We start from the raw sequence: 25,981 nt of genomic DNA, 5'->3' as shown, positions 1-25,981 counted from the left end.
GAGATGTCAGAAATGAGTCTATAGAAAGGAGTTGGATGAGGAAAGTAAAGTAACTCGGCAAATATGTTTGGAGAAGTTGTCCAAAACATAAGGGGTATGATTGAAGAAGGTACAGAGATATTTGTGAGAGGAGAGCAAGGGGGATATTGAGTTTGGCGTTATTCTTCCATTTGTACTTAATACATATGATATTTCGGGAAATTCTTAAAGAGCATAAAACATTGCTAGGAAACAGATGAGGAAGTGGTAATTTTGAGAGAGACAATACACAAGGGAGTTCTTATTAATAACATAGACCAATGGTCTGTCTAGCCTAATATCCTGTCTTCCAACAGTGGCTATTGCCAGATGCTTCAAAGGGAATAAACAGAACAGAGCAATTTATCAAGTGATCCTTCCCCTGTCCAGTCCCAGCTTCTGGCAGTGAGAGGTTTAGGAACACCAAGAGCATGGGGTTGTGTCCCTGAACATCTTGGCTAATAGCCATTGATGGGCCTATCCTCCATGAACTTAACTAATTCTTTTTTTTTTTTTAACTCAGTTATGCTTTTGGCCGTCACAATATTCACTGGCAACGAGTTCCATAGGGTTGACTGTGCATTGTGTAAAGAAGTACAGTACAAACCTGTTTATGCGCGAATCCATTTAACGCACGGTAGTGCCATACCTCCCAGTGCTACCTATTTAACACGCGAGGGGGAGAGGGCAGCAATGTTAAAGTGCTGCCACGGCAAAGGATCCTGCAACGCTTTAAGGTCCCTGTCCCTTTTGCCCCCACTCGGCTGCCGACAAGCGGGGGGGGACGACGACAAGGGAATAGCTGCCCTGGGGCCGGCGAATTAAAAGGGCACGGGGCTCCGGACGCCGCTGCTGCGGTAGCGGTGTCCGGAGCCCCGGGCCCTTTAAATTGCCACGGGAACCCCAGGCGGCGTGGACCAGGCATCCTGGAAGGGGTAGCTGGGGGATGCTGACCACCCCAACCCCGCCTCTTCTGTCCGATGCGCCGCCCCTTCCGGGGGCTAGAGCCACCCCCGCCCCGTACCGGTAAGTGTCCTGAGTTACTTTCACCCTGTGTGGTAGTGATAATGTTTTTATTAGATTACACATTTGAATTTATATTCTTGCAAAGCGCCGTTAACAGATAGGCCTGCAGTATTTGGGATGCTGTGAATACGTATGTAAGCCTAGATATATATACGTGTGTGTATATATAGATATCTTAAGATATTTCAGCATGACCCTCTGGCCCTTTAAATCACCGCCTGAGCCCAGCTGCCAGAGCCCCAGCGGGAATTTAAAGGATTCGGTGCTCCAGCTGCTGTGGGGAGCCTCGATCCCTTTATATCACCGCTGGAGCTCTGGCAGCGGGGCTCGGGTGGAGCTTTAAAGGGCCCAGGGCTCCCCGCTGCTTTACTGCGTTATATACAAATTTGTGTTACATTGGGTTGCGTTCTATCAGGGTAGAGGTGTAGTTCCTAACATTCTGTTAGGTTTTGGTTTTTTTTGATTGCCACTGCACATTGAGCAGATGTTTTTCAGAGAACTATCCACAAGATCTCTTTCTTGAGTGGTAACAGCTAATTTAGATCCCATAATTTTTATGTATAGTTGGGATTTTGTTTTTCAATGTGCATTACATAGCATTTATCAACACTGAATTTCATCTGCCATTTTGTTGCCCAGTCATCTTGTTTTGTGAGATCCTTTTTAACTCTTTGCGCTCAGCTTCGGATTTAACTATCTTGTGTAATTTTGTATTGGCTGCAAACTGTGCCACCTCACTGTTCACTGCTTTTTGGAGATCATTTATGCATATGTTGAGTGGCACTGTTCCCGGTACAGATCCTTGGGGGACCCCACAGTTTACTTTTCTCCCCTGTGGAAAACTAACCATTTATTCCTATCCTTTGTTTTCTATCTTTTAACCACTTACTGATCCATGAGAAGACCTCCCCCTTATCCCATGACTGCCTACTTTGCTTAAAGTTTTTAGTGAGAGACCTTGTCAAAGTTTTCTGAATTTCCAAGTACACTGGATCACTTTTTTCCACATTTGTTGATCCCCTCAAAAAATTCTAATAGATTGGTGAAGCATGATTTCCCTTTACAAAAGCCAAGTTGACTCTCTCCCCCCACCCCCAACATATTGTGGTTATTTATTTGATAATTGTGTTCTTTACTACAGTTTGAACCAATTTGCCTAGTACTGAAATTAGGCTTATCAATTGCCAGGATCGTCTCTGGAGCCCTTTTAAATAAATCAGCATCACATTAGCTATCCTCCAGTTATCTGCTACAGAGGCTGATTTAAGCGATAGGTTACATATCACAGTTGATAGTTCTGCAGTTTCATATGAGAGTTCCTTCAGAACTCTTGGGTGAATACCATGTGGTCCTGGTGACTTATTACTGTTTAATTTATCAATTTGTTCCAAAACCTCTTCTGTTGACACCTCAGTCTAGGACTGTTCCTCAGATTTCTCGCCTAAAAAGAATGGTTTAGGTGTAGAAATCTCTCACATTCTCTGCAGTTAGGACTGATGCAAAGAATTCATTTAGCTTCTCTGCATTGGCCTTGTCTTGCTCGAGGCCTCCTTTAGCACCTCAGTGGCCCCACTGATTGTTTGGCAGGGTTTCTGCTTCTGATATACTAAAAAAAATTGCTGTTGGTTTTTGTGTCTTTTGTTAGTTACTTTTCAGATTATTTTTTGGCCTTCCTCATTATACTTTTAAACTCTGGCAAGTCAAGTGTATGTTACTTACTACTTTCCTCGTAGGATTTGACTCCAATTTTCAAAAGATGTCTTTTTGCCTCTAACTGCCTCATACTCAGTTTATCCATGGTGGCATTTTTTTTGGCCTTCTTACTGTTTTATTTGGGGTACACATTTAGTTTGAGCCTCTATTGTAGTGTTTTTAAATAGTTTCCATGCAGCTTGCAGGCATTTCACTTGTGACTATTCCTTTTAGTTTCCATTTACCTAGCCTCTTTATTTTTGTGTAGTTCCTGTTTTTGACAAAGATGCTACTTGTTGCACCTTTAAATGGCAGTCTCAATATTGCCAACCCCAGGTGTTCAAAAATCATTAGACAGACCCCCAAATTATGGGATTTTCAAAATAATATGTGGTGCGTTCTTTTGATGCCTTCTGAATGTTGAGCTTTTAGGAGTCACGTTTTAAAGCTTATTTTCTTTGTCACCGTGAGGGCTAGAAACTTACTTTACAGGAAAATCTCAGTGTTTGTTTTTTTTTAAATCAGACTAAAAAGCCAGGGCTTTACAAATAACAGCAAATATCACAGGAGTTGGCAATACTGCAGTCTGTGACTACCATTCTCACAGGGGGAATGTGCTACATAAGCAGGGAACCAATAGAAATATAACTGTCAGGTGAATCATAGGGCAGGTCTACACTAAAAATGTACATTGACACAGCTGCACCGATGTGGCTGCGCTGCTGTAGCGCATCTGGTGAATATGCTCTAAGCCAACAAGAGAGAGCTCTCCCATCGGCTTAACTCCACCTTCGTGAGAGGCTGTAGCTGTGTCGGCTGGAGAGCTTCTCACCGACCTAGCGCTGTCTACGTTGGGGGTTAAGGTCAGTATAACTGTGTCACTCAGGGGTGTGGATTTTTCACACTCCTGAGCAACATAGTTATACTGAAGTAAGTATGTAATGTAGACTAACCCATAGTGCAGGGCAGGAGGAGAGATGAAGGATCAGCAGGTGCGGGGAGTGGCAGTCTTTGATTGCCTTGAGATCTGTAGCTTTTTCTGTGATCTTATCTCCAAAAATAAGATGGTAACATCCAATCTGAGTGTGGCGTTTTAATCCAAGAGGAAACAACATTATGATTTCATTGATTAGATTTTATTTCATAGAGAAAATAAGATTATTTCCTATGAAAAATTTAGCAGAGGGTTAGTCAGTTTCTTAAATTTGCACTCAGGTGCTTAAAAAATAGAATAAGAAAAACAAAGCTAGTTACAGGCTTTAATCTTAGAGCCAGTTCTGTTCTTAGTTTCAGACGTGTAAATCTAGAGTAATTCCATGGACTTCAGAAATCAGATTTTATACCACTCTAAGTGAGAGTAGACTTTAGACTGAATTCTCTGTTCTAAAGGCAGGGCCGGCTCCAGAGCCCAGCGGGGCAAGCCCCTGCCTGGGGCGGCCCTTTCCCCGGGGGGCGGCAGGCTGGGCCGGCGGACCTGCCGCAGTCATGCCTGCGGGAGGTCCACCGGAGCCCCGGGAGCAGCGGACCTGCCGCAGGCATGACTGCGGAGGGGACGCTCGGCCGGCGGCTCCAGTGGACCTCCCGCAGGCATGACTGCGGACGGTTCGCTGGTCCCGCGGCTCGGCTGGACCTCCCGCAGGCATGCCTGCGGCAGCTCAACCGGAGCCGCCGGACCTGCGAACCGCCCGCAGCTGCGGGAGGTCCAGCCAAGCCGCGCGACCAGTGGACCCTCTGCAGTCATGCCCGCGGGAGGTCCGCTGCTCCCGCGGCTCGGGGGCGCCTCCCGGGCATGACTGCTTGGGGCGGCCAAAAACCTAGAGCCGCCCCTGTCTAAAGGAAATCATTTTCTGAACATATTCACCTTTCCAATAAATCAATAATGTGGGTGAAAAGTAGTCTACAAACAAAAATAGTTAAATATCTCTCTCTTTATACAGACATATTTAATTTGCCCCTCGAATAACTATTCAATAATTTAAATACCGGAGTCTATTTTATTTAAAAAGATCTGTGTATATTGCAAGGACTTGATCTAAAGCCCATTAAAGTCAATGGGAGTTTTTCCTTTGACTCTTGGGAGCTTTGGATCAGGCCCTAAATGAAAAAAATCTGTACAATTAAACAAAATATAAACAATTAAAGCAGTTGGGGCCATGATGTATTTAAAGATTCTGTGCAAATAAGTCCACATTGCTACCTGCACATTAACAACAGAGTATAGTTAGCATGTTACTTTAGAAAATATTAATTTCATTTATTTACATTTATAAAAACCTCTATAGATGCCTCCCTTAAGCTTTGAGGGCCTATTACATAAATAAAATACACAATATAAACATCAATACAATATAAAGAACGGCTCATCCCATCTCGACACCTCTAGCAACTATAGTGAGGCTAATAAAGTCAGAGGAAGAACATAACATAAGGTTAAAACAAGTTCTGAATGCTACTGAGGCTACATTATGTACTCCTGGGGGAATTCTGCATCAAAAAATTAAAAATTCTGCTCACAATATTTTAACATTTTGCATATTTTTTGTCAAAATAATGCAATATAATCCAGCTAGTTTCAATTATTTTGGTAATTTATTTAAACTACAATACAATGGATAGAGAATGGGAGTGGGAGCATTGAAGGAAATCAACCCACCTCTGTCTTATAGTAATATAGCTAGTAGTGACCCTTTACTTCTAATTATTAGTCAACAAATATATGTAGCCACATGCTCAGTGTTACATCATAGGTAACTGCAGAGCAAGTGAGGGCTGGGGACTCAAACTCACAATTTATACTGGCTACTGACCATCTCCAAAAAGCTCAGTAGCAAACAGTTCATGGAGCCCATTTTTATAGGAAAAAATTTCAGTCCAAAAATTTAGACCATTTCTAATCACTAAAGCACCATAAGCATTTATAAGGCTAAGGCCACACTGTCTTTTACAATAAGGCTCCTTTACACCACTCTGGCAATGTAAAGAAGCTTTAAATTCACTAAAAACAATGGGAACAATTCATTAAGCAGACAGGCTGCTACATTCTCCTCTGCCTAAGGGAATAGAGCCTGCCCCATGCCTACCTCTTCAGAAATACCCCAAAGCCCTGCCCCTCCATGCTGAGCTGCATTTGCGAGCAAGAGGGACAGAGTGTGTGGCCTGGTCTACACTATGTGTTTAAACCGGTTTTAGGAGCGTTAAACCGATTTAATGCCACACCTGTCCACACTAAGAGGCCCTTTATATCGATATAAAGGGCTCTTTAAACCGGTTTCTGTACTTCTCCCCAACGAGAGGAGTAGCGCTAATATCGGTATTACCATATCGGATTAGGGTTAGTGTGGCCGCAAATCGATGGTATTGGCCTCTGGGCGGTATCCCACAGTGCACCACTGACTGCTCTGGACAGCAATCAGAACTCGGATGCACTGGCCAGGTACACAGGAAAAGCCCCGTGAACTTTTGAATATAATTTCCTGCTTGCCCAGCGTGGAGCTCTGATCTGCACGGGTGGCGATGCAGTCCCAAATCCAAAAAGAGCTCCAGCATGGACCGTACGGATGTGATCGCTGTATGGGCAGACAAATCTGTTCTATCAGAGCTCCATTACAGAAGATGAAATTCCAAAGCATTTTAAAAAAATCTCCAGACAGAGACCATAGCAGGGACTCAGCGCACTGCTGCGTGACAAGCGTAACGGAAAGCCAAAGAATCAAATGGACGCTCATGGAGGGAGGGAGGGAGGGAGGACTGAGGACTCAAGCTATCCCACAGTTCCTGCAGTCTCCAAAAAGCATTTGCATTCTTGGCTGAGCTCCCAATGCCTGTAGGGTCAAACACATTCTCCGCGGTGGTTCAGGGCATAGCTCGTCAATTTACCCCCCCACCCACTCCCAGAAGGAAAAGGGGAAAAAAAATCATCTCTTGACTCTTTCAAATGTCACCCTATGTTTACTGAATGCTGCTGGTAGACACGATGCTGCGGCAGTGAACTGTAGCATCCTTGCCCCCCCTCCTTGGTGGCTGATGGTACAATATGACTGATATCCATTGTCATTCTCAGCCTTGTGGCAGATGGTGCAGTACAATAGGACTGGTATCCGTCCTCATCATGTGCCTGTGAGTGCTCCTGGCTGGCCTCTGGTGAGGTTGGCTGGGGGGGGTGGTGCCTGGGTAAAAAACTCCTGATCATTCCTAGTAGATGGTACAGAACAGCTGGTAACCATCTTCATCATAGCAATAGGGGGCTGAGCTCCATCAGCCCCCGCCCTTCATGTGTAAAGAAAAGATTCTGTTCTGCCTGGACTATCATAGCAGCGGGATGCTGGGCTCCTCTCCCCCACACGGCTGTCCTGTCTGGACTATCATAGCAGCTGGAGGCTGCCTTCCCCTCATTTTATCTCACTAACAAGTCACTGTTTCTTATTCCTGCATTCTTTATTACTTCATCACACAAATGGGGGGACACTGCCATGGTAGCCCAGGAAGGCTGAGGGAGGAGAGAAGCAAGAGGTGGGGTTGTTGCAGGGGCACCCTCTGTGAATAGCATACAGCTCATAATTTCTGCTGGACCTGACATAGAGCAGCTGTGCTCTCTGGTTCTCTGATACACTGGTTCTCTAGTACACTTGCCCCATATTCTAGGCAGGACTGATTCTATTTTTAGATACCATAAAGGAAAATTGATTCAGGGAGTCATTCCCATTTTTGTTTTCTGCACCCCTGGCCAATCTCAGCCAGGGGCACCTATGACAGCAGCAGATGATACAGCACAAAAGGACTGGTAACCATCATCTCATTATCAATTTACAATGGCATGGTAGATGGTACAGAACAGCTGATAACCAGCTCTGCTATCATGCAAAAGCAAATGAATGCTGCTGTGTAGCGCTGCTGAATCGCCTCTGTCAGCGGCATTTAGTACACATACGGTGACAGTGACAAAAGGCAAAACAGGCTCCGTGGTTGCCATGCTAATGGCGTCTGCCAGGGCAATCCAGGGAAAAAGGACGCAAAATGATTGTCTGCCGTTGCTTTCCCAAAGGAAGGAGTGACTGACGACATTTACCCAGAACCACCCGCGACAATGATTTTTGCCCCATCAGGCACTGGGATCTCAACCCAGAATTCCAAGGGGCGGGGGAGACTGCAGGAACTATGGGATAGCTGCGGAATAGCTACCCACAGTGCAACGCTCCAGAAATCGATGCTAGCCTCGGACCGCGGATGCACACCACCGAATTAATGTGCTTAGAGTGGCCGCGTGCACTCAATTTATACAATCTGTTTTACTAAACTGGTTTATGTAAAATTGGAATAATCCCATAGTGTAGACGTACCCTGTGTCTCTTTCTCTCATACACAACTACCCAGCCCCCCCGACCCCCAGGCAGTGATTTACATCTCTACCGGCTGCTCTGGGTGCCCAAACTGACCTATCTGCTCTGCCAGGGAGTGGGCGCATGACCGCTTTTGTGGCTTCCCTTTGCTTCTCCGTCAGAAGTCATTTTTCTGCAAGTTAAGCAATAAATCTGTGGGGGCCATGAATTCTGCGCATGCGCAGTGACACAGAAATTCCCCCAGGAGTAATTATGGCATATGACTGATAGAGGGGGTGAAGGTAGATGCAGAAAAAGTCAAAGTTCAAGTGTCACCACCTAAAAATGATTCAGAAGTAATGGTTCCCTGTGATGATAAAATTTTAGAGCAAATTCGTATCTAACCTATCCTCCACAGCTCATGATCTTTATAAACAGATTAAAACAGTCTCTCTTTGGAATTTGGGTAAAGCACAGGAGTATATGCTGTACCATTGTCACATGTGATCCCCTATGGTTGTGAAAATATTGTTCTGAGTGTGAACTAATGTAGGGTTGAGCCTATCAATACAGTTGTCATTTCATTTTGAGTCTAAGGGCTCAAATGCTGATCTACCCCCATGGGAATAGAAGACACTAAAAACAGTGGAAGTTCCACTGCGTAGGGTTTGAGTTCCATGCAAGGGAACTCTAATGGAGCAGTTTGGTAATGTTGAGGCACTGCACAGGAGTAGCTTATAGATAATGATTAATGTGGATCAATAGGTTTAAATCCCTGTTAAGGAAGCGTGTAGGTTTTCCAGTTGCCGCTATAATAGTTAATGGGCTATGGTAGAACTATATTGCTTTGCCAACTCAGTGTCAGGTTTATGGTTTCAAAATAAAAAAACAGCTACCCATTCACAGCACAAAACTGATTACTTTTGGCAGCTGAACCATCTTGTGAGATTGCACAAGCTTAAGCAGGGTTAGGTCTGGTTAGTAATTGGCAGGGATACCTCCAAGGAAAAGGCATGATGCTGCAAGGAAGTGGTGGTTGTAATTCAATAGTGATCACACTTCCTGCTAAGTCTATACTTTGGGTAGATACAGGAAAACCCGTGGAAGATTTTTAGAATTCTTAGTATCTCGAGAACATAGTGATTCGGCTTTGTTATCCTCTTACGTTTTTGAAAGATGACCTCCTGAAGACTCCTGAAAAGGTGCATCCTGAGGCTGTATGACTCAAGGGCCACCAGGGTAGAATTGGCCATAAGGGCCATAGTTTGGAATCCCTGTTTCCAAGACTGGAAAAATCCAGAGGAAAAAGGCAGTGTATTATAGTTAGGACCTTACCAAATTCACGGTCGATTTTGGTCAATTTCACAGCCCGATTTCACTGCTGGTGGCGGTGCTGCCTTCAGAGCTGGGCAGCTGGAGAGTGGCAGCTGCTGGTCGGGAGCCCAGCTCTGAAGGCAGAACCACTGCCAGCTCCAGCACAGAAGTAAGGGTGGCATGATGTGATATTGCCACCCTTACTTTTGTGCTGCTTCCTGCAGAGCAGGGCCCTGAGTCAGCAGCCGCCACTCACCAGCCACCCAGCTCTGAAGGCGGCAGTGCAGAAGTAAGGGTGTCATAGTATGGCATTGCTACCCTTACTTCTACACTGCTGCTGGTGGTGTGCTGCCTTCAGAGCTGGGCGCCTGGCCAACAGCCACCGCTCTCCAGCCACCCAACCCTGAAGGCAGTGCAGAAGTAAGGTTGGCAATACCACCCCCCCCCGCCCAAAATAACTTTGTGACACCGCCCGTGCCCCCCCCCCCCGCAACTGCCTTTTGGGTTAGGACCCCCAATTTGAGAAACACTGGTCTCCTCCATGAAATCTGTATAGTATAGGGTAAAACCATACAAAATACCAAATTTCACAGGAGGAGACCAGAATTCACGGTCTGTGACATGTTTTTCATGGCTGGGAATTTGGTAGGGCTCTAATTATAGCGTACTGGAGGGCAATAGGTTGGGATTCAGGAGTTCTGTTCCTGATTCTGCCACTGCCCTGCTGGATGACCTTAGACAAATAATTTCATATCTCTGTGTCTCCATTTCCTCTCCTACTCTTATTATATTGTCTATTTAGATTGTATTCTCATTGGGAAGGGGACTGTCTCTTCCTATGTTTTTTATAGTGCCTGACAACAGGGGGCCCTGATCTCAGTTGCACTCTGCTGTAATACAAATAATAATGTTAATAATGAAAGGATTGACCACTGTCTAAGAGATCAGGAAACCAACTCCATGAGCCCAGGAGTGGGAAGATCTATCCATATGAAGGACCTAGGTCTTGGATCTGTAAGGCCATGTCTGAAGCGGATAGATACCTTTGGATCTGACATTCTAGTGGTGCTGAAAAAACTCTAGATAGATTTGACAGATCGTTAGAGGAGTTGTAGTTTTGAATAATTTCTCTTGGACCTTTGAATCCAGATGCCTGAGTTGGATCCAGAGAATCCTGTCTTGATGAGTGTTGAATCCAAGGATTAGCCAATTCCAGTAAATGTTCCCCAATCCTCAAGCCTTCCAGTTGGTGGATAAAGCTACCAAGCAGAACCAAAGAGAGCTCCTGATACAAACCTCACTCCCTTGTAGTACAGATAGACTGGGATCCCACGCTGATGAGCAAATGAGTGCACCTGGCAACCAAAAGACTGTGCACGATCAGGGGTTATGGGTTGCGCTGGGACAAGGCCAGATCCAGTGTGTCTTCTATACAATGAGAAGATCAACTCTATGTGCTAGATTTAGTGCATACTTTAGAGACCTCTGCCTTCAATGTATTGATACTTTTAAGTAAGTTCCTTTTTTATTAGAGAGAAGTGGATAGTGGTCCTGAGGATTCATAGTGCTCTCCAATTGTTATTGAAACTGAAGCTTTCCCTTCTTATTCAGAGATGGTTCTGAAGGTTTTGAATCTGGTAACTCTGAGACCTTATATACAGAAGGCGAAGCAGACATTTTTTTTGTACAAATACCTTGAGGTGCTTTTCCCCACTCACCTCTAGCACTGAGAACAAAGGCTGCACAGGCCAAGCCTGCTTGAGATGCATTACCAGGTATTGTGCTGGTTTGTGAGGGAAATTTTGTTTTTACATAAAGCATGTTGCTTGAAGACAGTTCTGTGAATCCAACACCACTGGATCCTACCCTTAGTAAATACTCCAATTTAAAATTATGTAAACAAATACTATCTAAAAATAAATTAACAAAGATGGGAATTTAAGGTAACTTGCCTAAATGCACAACTGAAGATAAATAGATGGGTCTGAGATCACTTCCACTGGTGGAATGAGAGGACTCAAGGATGGTTAGAATATGGAACCTTTGGAATCACTGAACCCATAGATCAGTGTGAACATGTCCCCTAATGGTTATATTGCTGTAAAATGATTCCAGGGCTGCAAAGCCCATCATGTGACTTCTATAGTGGGGAACTATAGAGGATTATCCATGAAGGAGAAATACAAAGCCCTACTCCTGCAATCAGATCTATGTGGGTGGAACATGGTGCCCACACGGAGTCCCATTAAAGTCAAAATTGAGGCTCAAATCTGAAATGAGTTCAGCATCCCATATCACATTCTGATATTGCACCTGTATGATTCACAGGAACCAAGTCAAAATATAATTGGCCTCTGTAAGTGGTTGCACTCTCTGCTGTAGCACTCCCTATCATCAGAGCATCACATTGCAGGAGTTCTTGCCCTATCACCCATCTGCCTTTGTGCACAGTTCAGACCTCCAACCTGAGACATGTCCTGTTTAGATCCCTTTGGAGGTAACAGTTGAGACACTTTAGACAGTTTAATCAGCCCTGTATCTGGCCTCTGTCTTCATTTCCATTTCTGGCCAGATACAGGCTGCTCTGAAGTCTTTCTTCCCCAGCTCCAGTATTGAGCACTAGCCCCTCAGACTGAGTCATCCTTAGGTGTTCGTTCTCCTGCAGACCCCGGCACCAGCCCCTTCCCAAAATCATCCTGTTCTCTGTGGTTCCTCCCCACAGACTGAATGCTTTCAGCCTTTTAGAAGTCTCAGGTGTCCATTAAGTTATCACCTGATGCCTCTTAGTCCACTCCCTCTGGCTAAGAAATAACTAATTAAGTACAGCACAGGTGTAGTTTTTTTAGCTGATAATAAGGTTTCACTGCATCACAGCCTCTTAAAATTCTTCCCTCTCAAAATAAAAAAAATAAAGAGAACTTAAGGTGTTGTGCATGGAAAAACAATAAGAATGTTTAGATTTTCAAAATTAAGCACATACTAGTAAAATTACTCGAACTGCATATGGGAAGTGTAAATAAGATGTTAAAATTGAGCTGCATAGAGGGTATCTTTAAATTAATAGAATTCTAGCAAGTTTATAAAACTAGTATGTTGGTTTCATTGTGTATTACCTATATACAGATCAGTAATGCCCTGTGGCATTAAATCCAAAATATTATTACAAATCCTGGGGAAAATTACACTGCAAACAACATATGACCTTCAACTCCTCCATATAGGCATCATTCAAAGCAGATTGTGTACACAATTGTATATAATTATACATTGTATATATTATATATAATGAATACCAGGCTGCTGATGTGACATTACAACAATTTAGCTGAGCTGGTAGGTAGTATAAAGAACTATCCTTCTGCTGAGGTTCTTTGATGAACCCCACCCATGGAGTGAAACTCTTGAGACTATAGGAAAGAATAAATGGGAATTGATCCTTTGTGGGCAGCAGCCAGTGCTTCAGAGAGTATGCTGTAATGTAACATCCTTGTATGAAATCTGGCCCATTTCTACCATTAAAATCAAGTGACTCTTAACAGCTGCAGATACTGTTTCAGTGTAACCATGGAGGCCAGAAGCATTGAGTATTTGTGCTTGTTGGACTCTCCCCCTTCTGGTGAGGAATAAGATGACTCTACGTGTTGCAGTGCTGAACAACATTGCCATCTATGATGCTTTGTGGAAAACCTCACTGAAGTCAGTGGTAGATACCCTCTCCTTCAGTCATCAAGCAATTTATGTTTGAAATCCCAAAAGAGTGAGATTTTTGCTATTTTGTGACAAAAAACTATGGTAAAATGTAGTTACAGTGGAGAGTATGAGAAATGTAGGGTATAAATAAGCTTCTGGTTTTGGGTGTACTTCATTTTGGAGGACTTGCGGTTTATTTTAGCAATTTTGAGTTTTATGTAATTGTCCAAAAATCTGAGTTTTTCAGAGCTTTCTCTTCATATATACTGTAATGAGTAATCTCTTTGTAAAGTTCCCTAGAGTGCTTTAACATACTACTTTCAAACAATACTTTGTTAAAATGCATAAGGGAACCTTTTAGTGGGCACCAGCAGGGTCTACATGGACCAATTAATGCACCACATTAGTGCGCTTTATAAATTAAACCCCCATAGTCTGCATTATTCTCCATGTAGACAAGCCCATAGATACAAGTAACCATTTCTGGCGTTTATTGGATAAAACACAGATTTTTTTTTTTTTTTTAATCGGGTGTGTTTTATTGGTGTTTATCAGTTAAATCAGAAACCCTAGGTATAAAATATTAAACAGGGATGTTGTAATTATCCAAAAAAATAACTATGAACCTAGGAAACTCAACACCAGGAATAGTGCTTCTCGGCTCTGCTTGCTGGCAGATTGAAATTTCTGTGCTCTACCTCTTTGCCGTAACGCCCTACACCCGTGAAGTGGACCCTGAGGACTCACGAAAGCCCAGAAGACGCCCTCCCCACCTCTCTGAACATAAATTCCTTCCCTTACCTTCCATCACAATGGGCCTATTGAAACCACTGGGTCTTTTATGGGGACCAATGCTATAGGGTACCTGTCTGGAAAAGGCCACATTTGGCATACCTTCCTGTGCCACATCAGCCACCAGCACCACAAGAGTAGCCACCAGTACCACTGGTCCATAGGTGGCAGGTTTGTATAATTTTTGGTGGGGCCCAAAATGGTGGTGCCCCCCCCACTCCCGCCCTGTAAGCCGATATAAAATGAAGCTACAACGTGTCAGTGCCACAAGATTACAAGGTTGGAGAAGGGGTAGGGGGTTCCAGGGGCCAGTCAAGGGACAAGGAGCAGGGGGGGTTGGATGGGGCAGAGGTTCGGAGGGGCAGTCAGGGGACAGGCAGCAATTGGATAGGCATGGGAGTCCAGGGGGTTTATCAGGGGACAGGTAGGGGGTGGGGTCCTGGGGGGAAGTTGGGTGGGGTCTCAGGAGGGGGCAGTTGGGGACAAGGAGAAGGGAGGCTTAGATAGGGGCTGGGGTCCCAAGGGGCAGTTAGGGGCAGTTGTCTTGGGAGTGGGTAACGGGGGACAAGGACCAGTGGTGCTTAGATAGGGGGTGAGGGTCCTGGGGGGCAGTTGGGGCAGGGGTCTGGGGAGGGGGCAATCAGCAGCCAGGGGCTGGGATTCAAAGGGCTCTGAGCTGCTGGCAGCCGCGGGGAGCCCTGAGCCCTTTAAATCCCAGCCGCCGCGGCTGGGATTCAAAGGGCTCTGGGCTCTCTGCCCCTGCGGGCAGCCCAGAGCCCTCCGATTCCCAGCCGCGGCTGGGATTTAAAGGGCTCTGGGCTCCCCGTGGTTGCAGGCAGCCCAGAGCCCTCTGATTCCCGGCCGCGGCTGGGATTTAAAGGGCTCTGGGCTCCCCGCGGTTGCAGGCAGCCCAGAGCCCTCTGATTCCCAGCCGCGGCTGAGATTTAAAGGGCTCTGGGCTCCCCGTGGTTGCAGGCAGCCCAGAGCCCTCTGATTCCCGGCCGCGGCTGGGATTTAAAAGGCTCTGGGCTCCCCGCTGCTGCCAGCAGCCCAGAGCCCTCTGATTCCCGGCCGCGGCTGGGATTTAAAAGGCTCTGGGCTCCCCGTCGCAGCGGGCAGCCCAGAGCCCTCTGATTCCCGGCCACGGCTGGGATTTAAAAGGCTCTGGGCTCCCTGCAGCAGCGGGCAGCCCAGAGCCCTCTGATTCCCAGCCGCAGCTGGGATTTAAAGGGGCGAAACCTAGCTCCAAATATTGGTGGAGCAGAGCCCCTGATTTTGAATATTCCTGGGGCTTTAGCTCCACGAGCCCATATAAGTTGGCGCCCATGCACTGGTCTCCCCAGTACAGGAGGAGCAGTGGCTACTGATGGAGGAGGAGACACCTCATTCATACAAGTCCTCTTCCTCCTGTGATGAGGCAGTGATGCCACCATCACCTTCCTGTGAAGATGATTTTAGGACCTTTCAGGACCCAATGAAGTGACATGTGGAGTCTCTTCAAATCTCCTTGGAGGAGGTACAAGAGTCTCAGCACTCTCTTGTGGACGTTTTGTATACCACCACCACCACCACCCGTAGAATAAAAAAAAAAAAAAAAAAAAAAAAAACCACACCCCTCCAGTAAGGCTATTTTGTCACCTGCCCATAATCTATGGCAGATCCCTGCCACACTCAGGCCTACCTGCAAATTGGCAAGCAAAAAAAAGTGCATACTGGCCAAAGAACTGGAGTACTTCTTCTTACTTCACCCCCAACTCCCTTGTAGTGGATGCAGTCAATGAGAGAAACGGTCAAATTTGTTCAAAATCCACTTCCTCCAACAAGGAGGACAAATGCCTAGATCTCCTCAGCAGGAAGAGTTACTCATCCGCTGCTCTGCAGTTTTAGGTAGTGAACAATCAAGTTCTGATGGCAAAATAGGACTTCAAAGACTATTCTATGTTTACTCATTTTATTGACCACCTGCAAGTGGGAGCAGTACTAAATTCTCATTTCCAAAGGCCAGCTCATCACCAAAGCTTCCTTGCAGGTTGCCCTTGATGCTGCTGACACAGCTTCATAATCTGTAGCCACCGCTGTTATGTGACGAGCATCCTGGCTCCAGTCTTCTTGCCTCCTTAGGGAGATACAACACACGGTGGAAGACCTCCCTTTTGAAGGGCCTAAGATGTTCAGCAATGATATGATACCTCACTCCACTCCCTCAAGGGGAACACGGAGGTCACTTGGGATTTATGTGCCTGGAACAAAAAGGCGTTTTAGTAAATCGCAGACAACACAGTGCTCCTGACCATTCAAGTACCACTTATATCCTACCTATTCCAGACTTATGGAACCACCTAGAGGAAGGTTCAAACCTCAGAAGAGACCATCCTCTACAGCGACTTCCCTACCTGTGCCTTCTTCTAAATTACTATTTTGACATACTGGTCGAGGTATCAAACAACCCTCTCCTCCAGATCTGCTGTGCCAATCTGCCATCCACCCTGGCCTTCTGGGGACCACCTATCCCACTTTCTAGCTGCTTGGGAATTTATCAACACAGAAAAATGGATGCTAGAGGTGGTTTCTATGTCAAATAATATCCATTTCCATTCTATTCCCTCTGTAGGAGCTGGATTTTATAATGTACTATGAGAATTAATGTATGATTTGATTTCATCCTGCTAGCTGCCCCTTTTTGAATAGCAGAAAGGAATGACAGATCAGAACATTCCTTCTGACTGATTATGGTCACATTTTGTTTTAGGATGTGTTATGTCTACTATGGTTTCTTATATGTATTACAAATTAGGCACTCCAGTTAAATATACATTTCTTTGTTTTAAGGTTTAGCAAGTAAGAGACAAGATTCTCTGTTGTGTCTGTTAAGTAGATTAGAGGAACACTGAAGACCTGGTCTTGGTTATTGATTGTAAAACTTAGCAAGGTTTAATTTGCAATGCCTTTTTTGCTCGATATAAAATACTACTGTTTGTATTCTCAATCTGTTTGTGTGAATGAGGTGTATACATCAGGGAAAGACAAGGTGTAAAGGCCTTTGTTATAGCCAGAGTCAAGGAAGAAGTAAAGAGACTGAAAGGACATCAAAGAATCATCAACGCACATCCATAATGAAGGGCAAATTGACGACCCTGAGATAAAGGCTGGCACCCCTGAGGACAATTGATTAAATCAGAACAAAGGACAGGACGACTCTCTCGGAGGTGTATTGGAATGTTTACACCAATTAAGAAGTAACCGATCACAAACCGACACAGCAAAATCCATAGACTTCAACAAAGGAAAAAAACCTATAAGAACCAGGGTGCTTGGCCATGGGACTTTGGGTTCGTCTTGTCACACTCCAGGACCATCAGATTGCGACCGAGAAGAGCCTAGCTCCACACTCATGCTGAATCTAACTGGCCATTACATTGACTTGAGCTACAACAGACTGCTAACTATGAACACTGGCAGGACTGTGTGTGTGCGCCTGGTTGATGTTATAGCAGTATACACACACACATATACACACACACACACACGTGTGTGTATATGTATGTTAGACAACCCCTTGATAAACCCTGTATTGTGCACAATACAATCTACCATCAATCAAAGTATGATAAGCTGAAAGACACACCAGGGAATAGAAGCTGTAATTGGTGAATCAGATTTTCCTAGCATCCGAAAAACAAACCTAGTCCAGCTCAAATACTTGTTTGTACACTGTTTTCTAGAATTGAGCAATACATTTGGAACCAATGAAGAACAGGATTGTCCAAGAGTAGGCAAATTCCAGTAGCCCAGGGCATCAGATGGAGAGATTGAGGGTCCAGATGAGGGATCCTGCCCTGCTGCTGCTGCAACAATAACATGTCTTGAGACACACTTGTAGTCTCCATCCTATAGGCCATGTACCACTGCTATCTTGGTCAAGCTGAGATTATCAGGGTTATTCTTCCCTTGTCTTGAGGTATCTTCATCACTTTCCAAATAAACTGAAAGGGGGGAGGGGAAGCATACTGAAGGCCCTGTTTCAAATACAACAGGAAAGCATCTGAGATGGACTGATTGTCCTTCCTGCTCTTGATCAAAAGACAGTGCTTTTTGTTGAACCTTGTTGCAAACTGGTCTACAACAGGCCAATCTCATCTGGAGAAAACATGTACCACTTGATCCTTCAGGGAACACTCATTCATCTGACAACTGCCCCTACAGAGATGATCTGCTAACACATTGCTAAATGCAGGACTACTGGATAGACATTATAAAGAATGTACCAATCCCATAAATTGACTGCCTCTGCATATAATAGGGAAGAATGCGTGCCTCCTTGCTTGTTGACATAATACATAGCAGTTGTATTGTCCTTTACTACCTGGACACCCTTCCCCTTTATATGAGAAAGAAAAGATCAGAGAGCCAAACAAATGGCTCTTAATTCCAAAACATTTATAAGCACTTCTTTTGTTGAGACACCCAGTGGTCTCTGGATAAAATGACCCAGATGAGGTCCCCATCCCTTGTTGGATGCATCAGAGGTTATCATAACAGATGATGAAGGGATATTGAACAAGACATCTCTAAGAACCTTTGATATACCTGTCAAATGTAGAATGTTTTGAGGCATGGTGAAAAACATCTGAAGATATCCAGAGTGGGTTTGTAAACTTGAGACATTCAAAGCTGAATTGACATCATTGTGAGGCATACAAATTGAGTAGATAAGCAGTTGCTATCATGAGACCCCCCTCAGATTCAAAAAGAAAATCACTTACTGGGATCAACAGAATCAGATCTCCAAAACAGATCACTCTGTCTTCAAAATCTTCAAGAAGGAAAGTTCTTCCTGCTCCTGAGTCCAGTATAGAGCTGATTAAATGAATTCTCTGGAGTTTGGGCAGAGATATGACTGTTCAGAAACAGTCCCAAGTCCATAAGAAGGGAGGTTGTAAACTTGATGTGAAGTAGGACATCCTCACGTGAAGATTTTAGCAGCCATCGCCCAAATATGATTAACAAAGAGACCCTGTTATATGCACTGCCACTATAGAAAGGAACTTTATAAAGACTATTGGCATTTTAGAAAGCCCAAATGTTGTAGGACTTTGTTCTGAAAAGGTCTTTGTCCAGCTACAAAACAAAGGTGCTTCTGGTAATTTGGGTGGATAGAAATATGCATCCTTGAAATCAAGAGTTGTGAAATAATCCTTAACTGAAAGCAAGAGAATTATGGAAGCTAGGGTTAGCAATCAGAACTGGAACTTTTGGCTGAACCTGTTCAATTTTCTTTAATCTAAAATTGGATAGAAACTCCCATTTTTTCTTCTGTACCAGGAAGTATCTTCAATAAAACCCTAATTCCACAGATCAGTATCTCCCTGACAGTGCCTATGAGAAGCAGTTTCTGAATTTCTGATAGAATACCATTGTGAGAAAGTTCCCTGAAAAGGGAAAGGTAGAGAGAATTGAAAGGAAGGGGGCACATTTTCTAATTGTATTACACACCCTTTTTCTAGACTATCTAGTACCCATTTGTCCAATGTAAGAAGTCTCCAGTTGTCAATGAAATGAGCTAGCCTATCTCTAAATAAAGGAAGGGACATATCCTCACTAGTTAGTCCTTTAATCAAATCTGAAGTCTTGTAGTCAGCAAAGATGAAGAGGAATATTGCTTTGATTTAAGTCTTGATTGGAATAATTTCTGTTTATGTTGAGACTTAGATGAAGATATAGTCTGTTGATGCTGATATCTTTGAAATGAAAAATAAGATGAGGACTGAGGGCATGTCTGCACTACAACATTAGTAATTAAATTGATTGTGCATGTCCACATTATGCTCCCTGTGTCAGCGGAGCGCATCCTTACTAGCAGCACTTGCATCAATACAGGGAGCAGTGCACCATGGGTAGCTATCCCACCATGCAACTCACACCCACACCCATACTGTTTTTAAACTTTAGCTTCAAGATTCTTTTTTTTTTTTTTTTTTGGTAACTATTACATTCTGACAGTGTATTAATGGATTTCAGAATACACACTTCTGAGCTATTTTGGCCTAGGACTCCTTGGTTTACAGAGTGTAGTTACTTTCCCTAGTAACTGAGATTCTTTGAGATGGCTGCCTGCATGGAGCCATGCCATAGGCAACATATTTGCCCTTGGTGTGTGAACACAGAACTTCCTTGGAAAGCAGGGTCTGTGGGGGCCAAGCACCACAAAAGCAGAAAAACTAACTTGGGATGGCAAATTGCTGTCTGAGCCTGCAGCTATGTTAAGGATTCTTCCACCACTAGCTACATTAAGGGCCACCACCACCACAACAGGGAGGGAAGATGTGCTGCTTCCAAAGAACCATCCACTCTGCTTTATCTGGAGCCACAGATGCATGTTTGCAGTGTGCATAGGTGGTACAGGGAAAAACTGCATGATTCCAGATCTACCCACTGCTCTTCTCTGCCTCATGCCATTCCTGGCTCATGTGGTGTATCCCTAGCTTGAAAAATAGTGCTTTAAAAACTCCTTCCTGGTTTATGCCAATGTTTAAAGTCACCAACCCAGTTCAGTTTTAAAAATATATATTTAATTCCAAACTTAGGAAAAAATGAAACTATTAGAGAATAAGCAAAAGGATTTCAGGACTGTTTTAAAGATTTTGGGTAACTAAACATTACAAAGTTTTACATTGTTTAAGAGAATAAAAAGCTGATCAATAGGGTGTCACACAGTTCTACCTATATTCTCAAGGCATTTGCATCAACAACTTGGTGTAGAATAGTATACAAGAGATGGGATAAGACACTGGGATTTGCTTATGTTCAAGACTGCTGGAAATATTTAAGAATAATTTAAGATTGTTATGCTATTTTAAGGTATATTTTCATCAGAGCCAAATCTTGCTGTTCTCACACAAGCAGCTTCCTACCTGAAATCACTAGGACCACGGACTGCATAAGGATGGCAGACTACAGTAACTTCAGAAGCTCAGAATACTTTGAAAAATGTATCATTTTATTTGTACACTTAGAAAGTTGTACATAGAAACTTATAATACAGTCCTGCAAGTTACTTGTTGCTTAAAGAACTGCCAGCAAGAGGAGAGGGTATTATTTTATCAACTGATCATCAGGAAGATAGAGGAATAAACAAAACACAGGAGAAAAATTAAAAAAAGTTAATGAACTCTTATCCCCCCCACATACAAATTTTATAAATACAAAACAAATTCACAAAATTACTTTGAATGCTAAATAAATATCTACTTAATAAACTCGGACTGAATACCTCCAGCCAGCACTGGTACAGTACTTTAAAGGATATGCAATTGTACTCATTCATGTGTAGTGTTGAAAAGGTGTACTCAGAGTTTCAGACATTTACACAGTTTCTTCAACTGTGCTACAGTAGAAGATTTTGTCTGAATTGATAAAGTCCTCACAATACCACAGCTCCTAGAAAATCTAGAGGATAAAACAAGGTCATATGGTGCAGAAAAAATATTTCTGGAAGATATTTGGACACATGAATGTCTTAAAAATGTACAAAACCTCTGTAAACCAGTACTGTATCCAATACATCTATCAAAGTTATTAGACACTGAATAAAACTGTAGCAAAGGTAATCTTTCCTACATTCTCCTGAGTGCTTAATATTAAATTGAGAATATAGTGCAGGCCACACTTCAAGGTGGTTAAACTGGTGTTATTGCTTTATACAGATATGACGACTGCATGATTTAATGTTTCATTTTCATGAATATAAAGGTTCCCTCAAAAAAAAATCCTTTGGAAGGAAGAGGTTAAATTCGTGACTTCTTTGCAGCTGGAGCAGCATGGTCCACATTACCAGATGCAACAGGGAGTCCAAGCTTTTGAGCCTGAATGTGGAAAAAAGCCTGAAGTCTAATTCCAGCTTTTGCTTCACTTGTATTACGAGGGTTGTACTCAAAGCAGTTCGAAAACATCAATTCAATGTCTTCAATGAATTCAGCTGGTAAATAAAAATTAAAGAAATGAGTTTAGTGCATTTGCCAGGTCACCATAGATAATAGTACGTGTAAAGCATACTGTTATGGCACTACAGAATTCAGTAGGATGATGCCCTTCACAAAGACAGTTGCTAACAAAGATCTTCACCAATAAATGGGGTGAATTTAGTGCATATGTATAGTGTCAGATTAACAACCCTACAGTCAGAATCCTCTGTCTTCAAGCAATGGAAATGGAAGTTTTCTGGTATGTATCCCATGAATGTGCCACAACCCTATTTAACGGGTACCATCTCTAAGGCTTGAGAAGGTAATTGAAACTTCATGACCATTCACTTTAGTTACATTTCACCTGCATTAGTAGTACAACTACTAACACAATCACTACACTGAAAAAAGCAGTTCATACATTTTTAAGAATGCTTTTTTGAAGAAATACCAGTTTTCAAATCCTCCCATTCCAGCTCTGCTTCTTTAAGGGGCTAAGACCTCTAATTATAAAGAACAGATCACAGGATTAATTACTTCAGTAAATAGTACTTACATGCTAATTTGTATTCACATTTATTCACTTTTTCACGGATTATATTTAAGGCAATAGGTTTTTTGATAATATCGTAGTAGTCTGGTACCTAAAAAAAAAAAATTCACTTTATTTTATTTACTATTCATTTTATTATGTAAAAATATACATAAACTTAAATTCAATTCATAATAATTAGGTGTTAAGATATACACAGAAAGCCCCAAATTTACTTGGACCTTCTACTGTTACAGCGGAAAGACTCTTAACGGGTCCTTTATTGACAACCAGCATTTACTGAAATTCAGCTATTAATTTCTTGACCACAAAATATAAAACAAATCAATAATGCATTCAGAGAAGTTAAAGAAATTGGGCAAAGAACCCCAAGCATAAATATCTGATGGAGGAATTTTTAAGAAAAGAGTGGATTAATTTATAAGCTTTACACTTGTGTTGGAGCTGTTCAAACTTGCTAAGATGCAAAAATAATTTATATTATATAATATTATGTATTATACACTGCTATACTATACTGGAATAGGCTTCCAAGGGAGATTGTAGAATCCCCATCATTGGAGAGTTTTAAAAACAGCTTATAGACGCATAGACTTTAAGGTCAGAAGGGACCATTATGATCATCTAGTCTGACCTCCTGCACAACACAGGCCACAGAATCTCACCCACACACTCCTGTAACAAACCCCTAACCTATGTCTGAGTTACTGAAGTCCTCAAATCGTGGTTTGAAGACCTCAAGGTGCAGAGAATCCTCCAGCAAGTGACCCGTGCCCCACGCTGCAGTGGAAGGCGAAAAACCTCCAGGGCTCATGGGTCATGTCGAATAGCAGATCTTTCCAGGCAGTTGCTCCCAACTGGTGCTATCATGTTATGGTGCCTAAGGCCTTGGGGTGAAGCCAGCCATGGCTTTAAACGCAGCCGCACTGGGACACCAGGTTTCATGTCTAGGCATCTTGCTGCCTGATAACTAAGGTAGCAACTGTGGGAAGAGGCTGCTGACTCCATGAGACCCTCTGCTCCTCCCGAGGTTGGGCAGACACACTGCAGGCCCACTCCTGACCCCCAACAAACCCACAAGACCCCACCGATTCTTGGACAAACACTAGTCAGGGATGGTTTACTTAATGCTGCCTCAGTGCTGGGGACCTCCTGAGGTCCCTTCCAGCCCTACATTTCTATAGTTCTAAGGTATCTCCAAACTCTTTTCATTTTGTTGTAGTACTTATTTTTATATTACAAGCCCCTTGTTGCTGAGGGATGGCTATTTTCACTCTATTAGTCCTCACATACTTTGTTTGAAGGGTAGGAGACACTGCAGATTTCTAAGTGGCATATATAGGATAGACTGTATGCAGATGCCAGACAATGAGAGAGCAGCCGCTCAGTCAATCACTCAGAGTTAGTCAAAATAAGAGATGCATACAGGATTAAAGCAAAGGGGAGGAGGATTACTGAACCCAGACACTGATCATTTGGCTGACAAACCTTGAATTCTGTGCAAGCACACATTCCAAGGTCCCCACCCCCCAAATCAGACTAGAAGACATTTTTTAAAGGGTGTCTTTGTTTATGGAACAATTTGGATCCCAAATTTGGTTGTCTGACAAGAAAACCCAGAAACATACATATACATTTTAAGCCAGATATAATTTGGCTATGGGCTCTCTTCTGAACCTATATCTTGGGGTGCAACTTGCTAGCGAATTTGCAGGAGGAATTAGCAGTGAAGAAGGCCAGGTGGGTAAAATCATCCATTCCTTGGCATTTATAAAGAGTGATCATTAAGTGCATCCAGGATTTGTAAATACAGGTCAGCACACTGACAGGCAGCAAGTAATTACATTCATCTGTTCTGGCACTACATAGAAAATTAAAAGTGTAATTGGCTGTGGATTTTTGTTTTTCAAATAATAGAAGGGACTTTTTTTCCAGTGCTTTGCTTAGTCTAGTTTGAATGTATCTGCAAGGGAGCTTCTACCACTTTCTTCTGAAGGTCACGATTAATACAGCTCCCCATCCAGAAGCTTTTCTCAAATTCAGCCAGAGATTTTCTTATTTTAATCCCATTACTCCAAGATATTGCCCTCCCCACATGTTCCTGATCTAAGTAAATCCTCTCTTTGACGTTTATACCCTTCATTCATGTGTGTAGATGGTTATAACGTCCACGCCAACCTACTTCTCTAAGATAGAGATTTCCCCCCCCTTTAATCTTAAAATCACTCCTTCCAGCTGCCTAATAATTCCTGCTCTTGTCAGTTTCAAGTCTCAAGTTTTTGTATAAAAAGTTGGTCAGAAATTAACAGAAATTCCAAATCTGGTAATACCAGAGCAACCCCCAGGCACCGGGAGCAGCTGCAATGTGATTGAGGAGAACAGGCATTCTGTGATGCTAGTATAGCCTTACCATTCTTCTGTACCAGCCAATGGGACTTTCAGGGAAATGCATACCTGGACTTTGGAAACCAGTTTCATGAACGGCCAACTGTCGTCATGTCGTACCAGTTCCACAACAAGTTGTTCAAAAGCTGACAGTTCATGGACTCCACCCTGGCGACCCGAACTCCTCCTGTTCAATGAGGTGTGAGGAGACGAATCTGAAAAACAGATCACAAAACTACTGACAAAAAGTAAGAAAATGGCACACCAATATTAAGTATTTAATAAAACATGAAAACACTGGATGTGTAACATACCAACAAGAGCTAATGGGATGTAGGGGACGGGAAGGTACAAGATCAGGTAGGGCTCTCTCGCAGTCTGGTTTGTTCAGCAAAGGGTGGAAAATTTCTCTCACCCCCACCCCCACCCTGTTTTAAATGCACGTGTACTAGTAGTACTTCTGCTAAGCTTTATTTTGCCCGGCTATCCCATCCTGTGGACTTTATTCATAGCAAGCAGGGGTGGATTTGAAAAGCTAAGTTTGGCAAATGAGGCAGGAACTCTGTGGATTTTACTACTTAATTTCTTCTTCCAGAGTATAAAGAAAGCAGATGGGGCTCTGCTTCACTTCTTTGGATGTGTGGCTCATCAAGGCAATAAAAGACCAAAGCATTTGGGTTCTCTTTCTCTCTCACACTACTCACTCATTTTGGGAGTTAATTTGTGTGGCAATTTACAGCTAAATATCATATAGAAGTTTGATAATGAAGATTCTGTAAACAATGTTTAATCACAGAAATAGAAGGCTGGAGGGGAACTTGTGAGGTCATTTAGTCCATCCCCTATGCGGAGGTAGGACCAATTACATCTGCACCATCCCTAACAGGTGTTTGTCTCACCTGTTCTTAAAAACCTCCAATGATGGGGAGTCTACAACCTCCCACTGAACCCAATTCCAGAACTTAACTATCGTTATAGTTAGAAAGGATTTCTTAATATCTAACCTAAATCTCCCTTGCTGCAGATTAAGCCCTTTACTTGTCCTACCTTCAGTGGACATTGAGAACAACTGTGCACCCTCCTCTTTGTAACAGCTCTTAACATATTTAAAGATTGATGTTCCCCTTCAGTCTTCTCTCAAGACTAAACATACCCAACTTTTAAAAATCTTCTCTCATAGGTCAGGTTTTCTAAATCCTTTATCGTTTTTTGTTGCTCTCGTCTGGGCTCTCCCA

General features: G+C 43.2%; 1 protein-coding gene and 1 long non-coding RNA gene across 5 annotated transcripts in view; one reads left to right on the top strand and one right to left on the bottom strand.

Annotated features, from left to right (window-relative positions):
- LOC123368617 overlaps positions 1 to 25,981 on the top strand; it is a 34,671-nt gene that overhangs the window by 6,113 nt on the left and 2,577 nt on the right. The window lies entirely within an intron of this gene.
- BAZ1A (bromodomain adjacent to zinc finger domain 1A) overlaps positions 20,824 to 25,981 on the bottom strand; it is a 111,249-nt gene continuing 106,091 nt past the window's right edge. For all 4 annotated transcript variants that reach the window (XM_045013519.1, XM_045013520.1, XM_045013521.1 and 1 more), the window contains 3 exons: positions 24,816 to 24,961; positions 22,365 to 22,452; positions 20,824 to 21,822 (listed from right to left, as the gene is read on the bottom strand). In XM_045013519.1, the coding sequence (XP_044869454.1) occupies positions 21,632 to 21,822; positions 22,365 to 22,452; positions 24,816 to 24,961 (425 nt within the window). In that variant the 3' untranslated portion in view covers positions 20,824 to 21,631. The remainder of the gene's footprint in view (positions 21,823 to 22,364; positions 22,453 to 24,815; positions 24,962 to 25,981) is intronic.

Source organism: Mauremys mutica, chromosome 4 (genome assembly GCF_020497125.1).
Source record: "Mauremys mutica isolate MM-2020 ecotype Southern chromosome 4, ASM2049712v1, whole genome shotgun sequence".
Classification (NCBI taxonomy): domain Eukaryota; kingdom Metazoa; phylum Chordata; order Testudines; family Geoemydidae; genus Mauremys; species Mauremys mutica.
This window is presented reverse-complemented; position numbering and strand designations above follow the sequence as displayed.